The sequence below is a fragment of the Dunckerocampus dactyliophorus genome, chromosome 10 (assembly GCF_027744805.1).
Source record: "Dunckerocampus dactyliophorus isolate RoL2022-P2 chromosome 10, RoL_Ddac_1.1, whole genome shotgun sequence".
NCBI lineage: Eukaryota > Metazoa > Chordata > Actinopteri > Syngnathiformes > Syngnathidae > Dunckerocampus > Dunckerocampus dactyliophorus.
Window position 1 is genome coordinate 29,813,470 of NC_072828.1, and position 12,347 is coordinate 29,825,816.

A 12,347-nucleotide genomic window follows, 5' to 3' on the forward strand; every position below is an offset into this window, starting at 1 on the left:
TTCATTTCATCATTTAAGTGAGCATTTTCACAAATGACAACACACCTAACGTACTGAAAACAGCAAAATATCCTCAGGAAAAGAAGCGACAAAAATGAGTTAAAATGATGTAAATTTGATTTTTTAAATTTTATTAAACTCAACACAGTGTTTTTTCAGAATAAAATGCAAATTGTGATCGGATTATTGTTGATGTTTAAGTACACTTCGCGACTACAATCCGATTTCGTTCATTGTACCTGAATGCAGCATGCACTCTTCTGCAGTGGCATTGATGCTCTGTGCACTTTTCCACCGTCGTGGCATATAATAACCTATTCCTACTAGAACTATGATACTTTTTATATTTGCCTAGTGCTGTTTTGCTCTTGAACATTTCCACACTCGTCGTTTTGTCTTGAATTCAGTCAAACAGTAACAGTGGCCAGGATGAATTGTGCGACCCACGTCATTCAGGTGACAAATGTCTCCCCGAGTACAACCTCCGAACAAATGAGGACTCTGTTTGGATTTGTAGGAAACATAGAAGAACTCAAACTCTTTCCTCCTGAGTGAGTATCTTTGGGAAGAGCGTTCTTTTCACACTGGGTTCGACCTCCGGAGGCCTGGTGTACAGCTAATGCTAATGCTAAAGCTAAAGCTAGGCAGTTGTAGCCAATCACAGCTGCTGTTGTTGACATGTTGACGTTTCATTTTGGTAGTTTGGGGCTGACGTTATGCTGGTCCTTACCGTGCTTGTAGTTTTTAGTACTGCAGAACTGTACAGGCATACACTGAAATGTGTGGTTAATTTCTTTGAGAGGGCCAAAGTATTAGAAAGCCCGCTGTGTTCAAAGCAGTGTGGCCTGGGGGCCATTTGTATCCCGGGGCTGCTTTTGTGTTGGCCCGCACCACATTCTAAAAATGTAAAAACTTAAAAAAAAATAATTAAAAAAAACAGCAAAATGGGAAAATCTGTAGTAATTTTACAAAAATAAAGTTAAAACATTAAGTGGAAAAAGTTGTAATCTAGCGAGAACAAGTCATAATTTTACGAGAAGAACGTCGTAATATTATGAGGGAAAATAGCGTCATTTTAGTGGCTTGAAGTTGAAAAATGAAAGAATTTTTGTAAAGTCATACTAATATGAGAACCAAACTAAACAACAAATAAAGTTGTAATTTTGGGCAAATTCGGTTGCGGAAAAAGTTATACTGTTAGGACAATGAAGTCATAATTGTGAGATTAAAATTTACAAGAGGAAAGTTTAAATAGTTGGAAAATTAATTTTTAAAAAAGCAGCAGAAATGCCAAAAGTAATTTTACAAGAATAAAGTTAAATCATTAAGAGCAAAAAGTCGGAATTTTGCGAGAATATACCCGTGATACTATGATGAAAAATAACCTCATTTTAGTTACTTAGTTTAAATATTAAAGATGTGAAATATAAAGATATATTTTTTTAAAAAGTGGTAATATGAGAAACAAAGAAAACTAAATATAGTTGTAATTTTGGGAAAATTAGGTCGGGGAAAGTGATAACCTTATGGGAATAAAGTCATAATACCATGAGAAGAACATTTATGAATAATGTTTAAATATTTGGGGGGAAAAAGAGCGAGGAACATAGTTCATATTGACAATACACTTTTTCAGCTATACAGTGGTCCCTTGCTATATCACAGTTTTTCAAAAAAATTATTTATAAATGATCACTGCCTCATGGTTGATTAAGGCCTATTTTTTATGCGTATTTAAGCAAATTGTACTTATTCTTGGTCTAAATTAAGCATTTTAAGGCATAAACATGGCTAAATGAACTAAAACACAAATACCAGGCAGAAGAAGCACTGTAATTGTGAATCTAGTACTGTATTCTACATTGGCCACGAGGTGTCCTCCTCACAAGGGTTCACTTGGAAACACATTTACTGTCTTACATCTTATTCAGTCTACTATTTTGGGTAATAAGAGTGTAAAGCCAATTAAAGCCGCAAGGAAGTACGCTGTCCAGAAAAAAACAGGAAGGAACTGCTGACGTGTGAGTCTCTTATCTTATTTATGTCTTATTTTCTCTGGTTGCATCTACTATATTGGATTATTAAAATGTAAAGCTTTCTATAGGAGTGTTATTTCATGTCCCGAGGGCTCTAATAGTGTTACAAAATGTATTTAGAAGGTTGTAAGCAGGTTTTCTATGCCGTAACTGACAATATCATTCATTCATATTGAATCCTACTTTGAGGAAATGCAAAACCAGAAGCGAAGCAATTACGGTGATAAACGAGGGATTGCACACCGCTGCAAAGCCCTCACTGAAAGTTAGGGATATTGGGCCTTGGGTGACCTTTCAGGATGAAGCTAAAAGGCACTGTAAGGTTTACAGGTAGACTTCACGTGACCTTCTCTGAAGAGAAGCTTTAAACCGAACCTGACGAGAGTGCACGCTTTTCTTCAGCCCGACTGGGTCGTCCTTGCTTGTATGCGTCGCACAACATATCTGTGTTTTCTTCCAGTGACTCACCCTTGCCTGTGACCTCACGTGTCTGTTTTGTAAAGTTCCTCGAGTCCGAGTCGGTGGGGGTTGCTCAGCACTTGACCAACACCGTCTTCGTGGATCGGGCCTTGATCGTGGTGCCGTTCGCAGAAGGTTGGTGTCTGCTCCTTGTCTCGCTTCCTGCGGTTTTTGTTTGAATTGAATTGAATTGAATGTCATTTTGTGTTTAGCTATCAATCTTCAGGTATTTCTAAAGAAGGTAAAAGGAAAATGTACATTTGTGTCTTTACAATGCCGCTGTAAACTTCTCTCTGTTATTTGTGTTGTGGTTTTCTTAGTGGACAAGTCAATTGCAGAGAGCCGCCATACCCTGCTGGCTGAAGGTGGTCCTCTGATGCCATCAGGAGATTAGAAAAAAAATGGCACCAGGCTCGGAAGCCCTGTTGTTTTCTTTCTCTCGCTCTCTCTCTCTCTCTCTCTCTCTCTCTCTCTCAACTCTCTAATTTGTTCACTGTCTATGCAAAGAATGTTCTGTGAAATGGTCCCATAGAAGAAGCAATGATTGTGCGGGGGGTGCTGGGCTGTATCTCAAGTCTTCACGCAGCAGGCCAAACGTACGTGAGGAACATTTAGGCTCATCAAGACACCTTTTATAGCTCTCCTCGTGGTGTCTTCTTCTCTTAATCCTCAAATCAAGATGGGATGGTATCTGTGTCACGTATGGGACATTTCTGATGCCGCCTACGGGGATTCCCTATCAGTGAGCTACAGCATGTCTGTGCTTCAATGCTGTCAGCTTATACCTAGCCAGAAGAACATATGCAAATGTAGCCAAAAGACTATCAGTAATGGTAGCTAGAAAAATATCAGCAAACGTAGCCAAAAGACTATCAGTAACGGTAGCTAGAAAAATATCAGCAAACGTAGCCAAAAGACTATCAGTAACGGCAGCTAGAAAAATATCAGCAAACGTAGCCAAAAGACTATCAGTAACGGTAGCTAGAAGAGTATCAGCAAAGGTCGCTAGAAAAATATCAGAATATGTAGCCAAAACGATCAGAAAAGGTAGCTTGAAGAATGTCGGCAAACATTGCCAACAAAGTATTAGCAAAGCTAGCTAGAAAAATATTAGCAAGCATAGCCAAGAGTATCAACAAAGGGAGCTAAAACATACCAGCAAACATAGCCAAAAGAGTATCAACAAAGGTAGCTAGAAGAATATCACCAAACATAGCCAAACAAAGTTTGCAAGAAAAATATGATCAAATGTCAAATGAATATCACCAAATGTGGCCAAGAGAATATCAGCAAAGGCAGCAAGGATAATATCAGCAAAAGGTAGCTTGAAGAATATCAGCAAACATGGCTGAAAGAGTATTTGCAGAGGTAGTTTGAACAATATCATCAAACGGAGCCAACAGAGTATCAGCAAAAGTGTCTGTCTCCACTGCAGCCGTCATCCTCACTCTAGCTGCGCACACGCACACGCACACACACACACACACAAGCACCCTGCCTGACGCTTTAACGGTCCAAAATATTGTCTGACATCTACGCAACACAAAACTTGGGGGTTGCTGCAGTATCATACTTGCCTGTAGAGAGGACTTTATTACGGCCTCATATAAAAGCAACAGTGATGATAATGTAGCCATTCAGAAGTTATGTGTGAGGTAAGAGTTCTGTGTTGTCCGACTATCTGTGAAGCCGTGAACGCGTCAGGTCGCTGTGCCTGTATGTGTGTATGTGTGTGTGTGTGTGTGTGTGTGTGTGTGTGCGCGCTGCTGCATGTATGGAGATGGCTAAGTTTGCTGATATTGTTTTGGCGTGGTTGCATATTAAAGCAAACAGAGCTCTAACGCATGACACATTCAGGCATGGGTCAAATGTGGAACGGTGCATCCAAAATGGAACAAGTCTGGACGTGTCTCCACGCGTGTGTTCACGCGTGTTCACGCGTGTGTTCACGCATAATTCTGCTCACGCATGAGCAGAATTATGCTAAATGCCATTTTAACAGTAAAGATTCCACTAACTAACCAGCCGCTCCAGTAGAGTTGAGCCTGCGTTTTTAAGCGAGCCGATGCTCACGTGTCTGTGAAGGGCTGAGTGATGTCGGGTGTTAACGGTGGTGTTTCCTTTGTTGTTGTGTTTTACAGTTGTTTTTCCTGCTTCAGCCAGCCCTACAGTATATACCAGACCCTGCAGCAAATGCCACCAACAGTTTTGTCCTCTGCAGCGTTATCCCGTGTCTCAAGGATCCCGTGTGTTGTTTGTGTGCACGTGAGAGCGTGTACGATGTGAAGGAGGAATTGTTTTCAGATTGCACGGCCATGGATTTGCCTCATTGCAGCTTCTCTTTTCAGTCCACTGTTTTTTTTTTCCAGCTTTGTTTTGATATTGGCTTTTGATGGTAATAGCACTTTAGCAATGTTACGTGTACTTTAGCATACTAGACGAAACCTAGCAGTATTATATCTGCTTTGCAGTACTACCGCTGCATCTGAATTCAAACGTTAATTGATTTCAGGAGTTCAATTCAAGCACAATCAAAGGCTGAGGAAGATTCACTGATATCAGCACAAACCACAATATTGAACCTTTTCACCATTTTCCATGTTTGATACTGTATTTTGGCTTATTAAGAAATACATTATTGAAATATTAACATTTTTGCATTATGACAATTTGTAGTTTTGAACTGAACTACTGAAATAAAGTAACTTTTCAAAGAGATTCTCATCTATTGAGATGCCAAGTATGTTATTACCGTATTTCCTCTAAAAGTGGCCTCCACTCTCAAATTCATCCTTTCATCACTGGTTGCATTGTCAGCTTGAATAGACTTTATTTTGAAAAAGAGGACGAATATCAGCAAACATGGTAAAACGAGTAGTGACAAAAGTGGCTAGGAAAATATCCGCAAACGTGGCCAAAAGAGTATCAGCAAAGGTAGCTAGGAGAATATCAGCAGTCAGCCAAAAGAGTATTAGCAAAAGTAGCTAGGGAAATATGGGCAAACGTGGCCACAAGAGTATCAGCAAAGGTAACTAGAATAATATCAGCAAACGTGGCCAAAAGAGTATTTGACAAAAGTAGCTCAAAGAATATCAGCACACATGGCAAAAAGAGTATCGGCAAAAGTAGCCAACAGAATATCAGCAGATATGGCCAAAACAGTATCAGCAAAGGTAGCTTGAAGAAAGCAGCAAACGTGACCAGCGGAGTAAAGTGAAAGTATTTGTCCTTGCGAGTGAAAGGCTCGTGCTGTCCGTAGCTGCGTAACGGCGTGGGCCACTGTGGGAGGAAATACGGTGTTTTATCTGTGATGTTTGTTTTGTACAAAGAAAGCAGCAAGAAAAGGTGATATTCTTTTGTGTGTTGGCCGTCGCTGTTGAAATGTTCCCCTTTTGTCTCCAAGCCAAATCACAAACTTTGTTTTCTGTATCTCAATGTTTCTGTGTGCTTTGTAGCGAAGCAGCCGGCGCGAGTCGCTTGTTCATAAAACATCTAGTGAAAGTTGAGAGCACATCCCACGGGACACCCGGCTGTGCTTGCTTACGTTTGGTTCATGACTTAGAAAAGAAGTACAGGTGATGACATGTTGGCAGTGTTGAACAGTGTGCATTGTGCCTATTGTCACCTAGCTGCTAAAGCTACTGTCATACCAGGATAACGCTTGACACACGCTATGTGTGCATTGCAACTCAGGTGGAAGTTTGCTTGTTGCTGGGCCTGACGTAAGCTCCTCCCCCTCCAGGAGTCATTCCTGATGAATCCAAAGCCATGTCGCTGCTGGCTCCGGCCAACGCTGTGGCGGGAATGATGCCCGGAGCTGGCCTTCTCCCAACACCCAACCCTCTGGCTTCTGTGAGTCGACAACACCGCTGCTCCCGTGCCGCACTTTGGACAACCGTGGTTTATTTAGCGTATACTTTTAGCATTTTAGCATGTACACAATGTATCCAAGTGGCCTTGCATGCTTCAGTGTTTGTGTAAGCCGTCTTCATGCGAGATAATGTTTTCAATGTTGGGCGTTTCAGATGGGAGCACCACCCTTTGGAGGTCTGGGAGCCCCCAGCCTGGAGCAGATGGCTGCGATGGGAATGCCAGGAGCGAACATGAACCCCCAGGTGAAACACCAAGCAAACGTCATGCCGGACTTGGCACACCTCCTAACACAGGTGTCTCTTTCAGGCTCTTTCTGCAGACTTCCTGAAGCTCATGCAGTCGATGGATCCAAAGTAAGACCCCGAGTGCTTCAGACGGCCTCGTCTCAAGACGTGTTGCTTCAAGGGTTCTGGTTCCTGCAGGTTGAATCCATTAGCAGCCGGACTGAATCTCGACCCCAGCTTGAAGAGCGGCGACTCCAACAAGGAAATTGAAGAGGCCATGAAGCGAGTGCGAGAGGCCCAGTCCCTCATTTCCGCTGCCATTGAACCAGGAAGTGCGTCTCCTGGGACTGAACGTGAAGCACGTATTACATAAACATGCTGAGTCTTGTGTTGCTCTGCAGGTAAGAAAGACGACAAACGCAAACGCTCCCCGTCCCGCTCACGATCACGCCGCCGACGCTCCAGATCTCGCTCCAGACACCGGTAAACATTCTGCATCTTACTGCACTCTACAAATTAAAGTCTTTGAAAAAATGGCTAAATGAAGAGAAATACAAATCTTCAGGCATTCAGAAGACGCATTCAAAGATGTGATGTGGTACTCTACACTGGCCACTAGGTGTCACCAATTTTACATTGATGATACAATAGCCACTGCAGGAAGTACTCTACAACTTTCTTCTTAAATACTGCAGCTTTTTACATTTACTTCTCCTAATATTATGACTTCATTCCCATAATATTAGAACTTTTTCCCCAGTCTACTTTAAAAACGTATTAACAAACATTCTTTCTTTAATATTTCAGCTCTATGCTACAAAAACGGTATTTTTCCTCATAATATTACGAGTTTATTCTCGTAAAATTGCAACTTTTTTATCGTTAGACTGCCACTTTATTCTCATAAAATTACAGCTATTTTTTTTAACCAATTTCTTTTGTTTTTTGTTTTTTTTTTAAAGAAATGTCTTCTGGTAATTGTTGTTCTCATAATTCTGACTTTATTCCCATAACATTGTAACTTTTTCCGCAAGCTAATTTTCCAAAAATTACAACTTTTAGTTCTTTTGCTTGTTTTTCATAATATTACGACTTTAAAATAAATAACTTTAACGTATGCTAATAAAATAGGTATATTTCTCCAGAATATGATGGGTTTATTCTTGGAAAATTGCAACTTTTTATCTTTCGAGGAAAAGGCTTCTTGAGACGTCATCTGTACTTCTGTGTAGAAGGTGTTGGACGTTTCGCTCCTCATCCGAAGAGCTTCGTCAGCAAACTAATAAGTGCTGGTAGCTTAGGCCTTAAATACAGTAAGAGTGGGCGGAATTGGTGTGCCAACACCCTCCTCCTATTGGTTCGTTACACTAAGCCTGGGCGGAGCAGTGGTATAATCCTATCCTGTTATTCACACCTACGATAAAAGGGAAGTGTCGCTCCCTGAATTGGGTATGAACGACTCTGATACTGGCTTGTTAGCATCTATTGTTCTGGCTCGGCCCTGCCTTCACCTCATTTGCAAGACTAAGAGCTGTGGGTTTTGGTCTCAGTAACCTGCTGAACACAGGGTCCAAATTAAACCTCAAACCACCATTCCGATTCAATGATGGGTTCTGTTGTTTGACAAAAATAGCTTCCTTAACTCCTCTTTCAAACCATCTGTTTTCTTTGGCCAAAATCTTAACCTCGCTGTCCTGAAAAGAGTGATTGGTAGCTTTCAGGTGTAGATGTACTGCTGATTGAGGACCACTAGCATTGTCCCTGCGATGTTGATAAAGCCTTTTTTGTAGCATTTGCTTAGTTTCCCCAATGTAGTGCTCTTTGCATTCCTCATCTTTACAGTGGATGGAATAGACCACATTGCTCTGTTTCTGGTTTGGAGCCTTGTCTTTAGGATGCACTAATTTTTGTCTCAGGGTATTTACTGGTTTGAAATAGGTAGATTTTGGCCAAAGAAAACAGATGGTTTGAAAGAGGAGTTAAGGAAGCTATTTTTGTCAAACAACAGAACCCATCATTGAATCGGAATGGTGGTTTGAGGTTTAATTTGGACCCTGTGTTCAGCAGGTTACTGAGACCAAAACCCACAGCTCTTAGTCTTGCAAATGAGGTGAAGGCAGGGCCGAGCCAGAACAATAGATGCTAACAAGCCAGTATCAGAGTCGTTCATACCCAATTCAGGGAGCGACACTTCCCTTTTATCGTAGGTGTGAATAACAGGATAGGATTATACCACTGCTCCGCCCAGGCTTAGTGTAACGAACCAATAGGAGGAGGGTGTTGGCACACCAATTCCGCCCACTCTTACTGTATTTAAGGCCTAAGCTACCAGCACTTATTAGTTTGCTGACGAAGCTCTTCGGATGAGGAGCGAAACGTCCGACACCTTCTACACAGAAGTACAGATGACGTCTCAAGAAGCCTTTTCCTCGATGGACAACTCCTGTACGACTGAGAGCCTACACAGACAAACTTTTTATCTTGTTAAAATACAAATGGTTTTCTCTTCGTTTTGCCTTTTATTCTCGGAAAATCACAGCTGTTTGTTTTCATTTCTGCTGGGGGTTTTTTTTCCCAACTATTTCAGCTTTCTTCTTCTAAATTTTCTTCTCATAATTGTGACTTTATTCCCTTAATATTTTGACTTAATTCTCATAACATTGTAGCTTTTTCCGCGAGCTAATTTTCCAAAAATTGCAACTTTATTAGTTGTTTTCCTCCTTTTTCATAATATTATGAGTTAAAAAAAATAACTTTAATAATAAAATGTTATTTTTTCCCCGTAATAGTACGAGTTTATTCTTGTAAAATTGTGACTATTTTCTCTTTAGAAAACGACTTTTTTCTCTTAATATTTCTACTTTATACTTAAAATTACAGCTGTTTTTTTACATTTTCCAACCGTTTCACCTTTTTTTTGGAAGCCTTATTCTCGTAATTATGACTTTTATACTCGTAACTTTTTCTGCAACCTAATTTTCCAGAAATTCCAACTTGATGTGCTTTCTTTTTGTTTTTAATATTTCAACTTCATGCTACTAAAATGGTTACTTTTCCTCATGATCTTACAACATTATTCTCATTAAATTACCCCAATTGGGACTTCATTCTTGTAAAATTGCTACTGTTTTGCTGTTGTTGTTTTCTCGTTAAATTCAATTTTCCGAATGTGTTGCGGCGCGCAAGTGGCCCCACGGGGCCGCACTTTGGTCCCCCCTGCATTAACACGTGTTGACTCGCACCTGCCAGGCGATCCAAGAGCAGGTCTCGGCGGAGGTCCCATTCAAGGAACAGGAGGAGGTCCAAGAGCCCACGCAGGAGGAGGTCCCACTCTCCGGACAGCAGATCCAGGTTGGCACGGGGAGCGCGCACACACACACACACACACACACGCACTTGTGTGATGTCGGAGATGCGGTGATGGATGTTGTTTACGTCGGGACAGAAAGAAGGAGGACAAGTCCAAGAAAAGGTCAAGGACCCCACCCAAGAGCTACAGCACTGCAAGGAGGTCCCGCAGCATCAACCGGTAAATACTGTACATCCACGTGAACGCTGCGTGTTGGTCGATCAATGAACGACCCATAAAAGTATTGATTTTAATGTCGGGTTTCAGCCGGCAGAGGCGGAGTACATCCCGGTCTCCTAAAAGACGTCTGAGCAGGTCTCCATCACCCAGACGGTGAGCCGTCACCCCCTCTCCTCCCCTTTTGGTGCAAGTATGACACCTTATTCAAATATGCGTGTGTGTGTGTGCGCGCAGGCACAAGAAGGAGAAAAAGAAGGACAAGGATCGCGGCAAGGAGCGCGATCGAGACAGGAAGCAAAGCCGAGACGAGGGAGAACGCTCGGCCGGTGGCAAGAAGGCGAGCAAAGCCAAAGAGCGAGACGGCGACGGCGAGAAAGGCGACGTGAAGGTCGGTTTCGCCGACACGGGGCCCTGAACGCGCCGTGCTGAGCGTGCCTTCAAATGCGTGCGCTTTCAGGTGACGCGGGATTACGACGAAGAGGAGCAAGGCTACGCCAGCGGAAAAGACGACGACGAGTGCGGGGGGAGCGACTCGGACTCGGCCTCGTCGCCCAAAGGCCTGGAGGAGACGGAGACACCAGAGGACCACTCCCCCAAAAAGTCAAAAGCCAATGGAGACGATCGCTATCAGGAAGACATGGAAATGAGCGACTAGAATCCTCATTTTCAACCTTTATGCAGTTTTATTTGACATGCGACTAGAATATTGTATTATATAACTCACTGCATCAATGTCATGAAATGTTCATTATAACAATTGTCTGACGTGATATCTGTACCCTTCTTGCATTATAAACCACATAACATTTACCATCCTGCATTCTGTTTACTTTATATATAGAGAGAGAGAGAGAGAGACACACAGTAGTACGTCGCATAACGTAAACCTCCTTTTACGTAAATTCCACTGAACGTGAAGAATTTATGTAAATTATTCACATCGTATTACGTAAGGAATTCCATATAACATAAAGCGTCAAGCCCGTGCAAGCAACAGAGAGACTAACAGTACACTTGGTGACGCCCTCTGGCTTCACGCTCTCATTAGCTGATTATCGGGGCACCGCCTACGCTCTCATGTCATTGGCTGATTATCGGGGCACTGCCTACACTCTTATCTCATTGGCTGACTTATCCAGCTCGTCCAAGTTTGTATGTGAGCTCCCTTCCTCATCTAGTCACCCTTACTTAAACTAGTTTGCACGCATTGAAATCTCTTCTTAATTTCATTACTTTTCTTTGTGTTAAAATGAGCGGAGTCATGGGCCCTAAACCAAGTGGAAGGGATAAGAAAAAAAGGGAAAAATTATCGAAACAAAGCAGGAAATGATCCAGAAGCATGATGGTGGAATGAAATGAAGTGATGTTGCTAGACTATACGGCCGTTCCTCATCGACCATTATACCTTATTTACCTTATTTTATATTGGAATGTTACTCTACTATGTTTATGCTGTTTTCTTATATTTTCCCACCATATTTGGTGGACTTTGAATATTTTGAAGGCCCAAAGGTGTGAGTTTGGGAAGATCTTGGAACGGATTAGGCTATTTACATGTATTTTACGCTTCGTATAACAAAATCCCTATAACAAAGGTTCTTGGAACGGATTATTTACGTTGTAGGGGCGTCTACTGTATATATATATATATACACATATGGCTTCTATTGCTAGTGTGTGTGTCTTGTTGAGTCATTATTCCATAAAACGTCACAGTCATCCCTTGCAATATCGCGTTTTTTTCAGAAATTAATGATAGCTGTTTAGGTAGACTATGGTCTATGATTAGTCAAAACATGGTCACTAGGTGCCAGTAATGACTCAAAACATTGATGAGACATTAGCTTACATTACCTTAACACCGCATGCAGTCAGCCACTGCACGGCCAACATGATAGAGCGGAAAACAGTGCCAATTCCATGTGGAAGTGCTACCTTTTCGAGGCTAACTGGTTAGCTCGCGAGCTTGCTAACTCGCTAGTAATGACACAAAACATGGATGAGCCATTACCTTACCTTAATAGTGCATGAAGTCAGCCATGGCATGTCCGACATTGTAGAGTTAAAAAAACATTACACACATTGTTATCCTCCAATTCCGTGTGGAAGTGCTAAATTTTCGAGGCTAACTGGTTAGCTCGCTAGCTTGCTAACTCGCTAGTAATGACACAAAACATGGATGAGACATTACCTTACCTTAATAGTGCATGAAGTCAGCCATGGCAT

The 12,347-nt window shown here is 41.8% G+C and overlaps 1 protein-coding gene across 1 annotated transcript; it reads left to right on the forward strand.

The window, feature by feature from the left end:
• The first annotated feature begins 228 nt into the window (after positions 1–228).
• Positions 229–10,952, forward strand: LOC129188476 (serine/arginine-rich splicing factor 11-like). Its single transcript, XM_054789055.1, has 12 exons — positions 229–551; positions 2,497–2,630; positions 6,238–6,347; positions 6,521–6,610; positions 6,675–6,721; positions 6,791–6,924; positions 6,994–7,075; positions 9,842–9,943; positions 10,038–10,121; positions 10,209–10,274; positions 10,356–10,509; positions 10,579–10,952. The coding sequence occupies exons 1-12, from the start codon at positions 430–432 to the stop codon at positions 10,774–10,776; spliced, it is 1,323 nt and encodes a 440-aa protein (XP_054645030.1). The 5' UTR covers positions 229–429; the 3' UTR covers positions 10,777–10,952.
• Positions 10,953–12,347: the final 1,395 nt, after the last annotated feature.

Excerpts from the sequence above, each read along its gene's own strand:
- LOC129188476 (XM_054789055.1), top strand. The coding sequence starts at position 430 with ATGAATTGTGCGACCCACGTCATTCAGGTGACAAATGTCTCCCCGAGT. Across the intron at positions 2,631-6,237 it reads CGTGGTGCCGTTCGCAGAAG|GAGTCATTCCTGATGAATCC; the intron begins GTTGGTGTCTGC and ends CTCCCCCTCCAG. Across the intron at positions 10,275-10,355 it reads AGGTCTCCATCACCCAGACG|GCACAAGAAGGAGAAAAAGA; the intron begins GTGAGCCGTCAC and ends GTGTGCGCGCAG.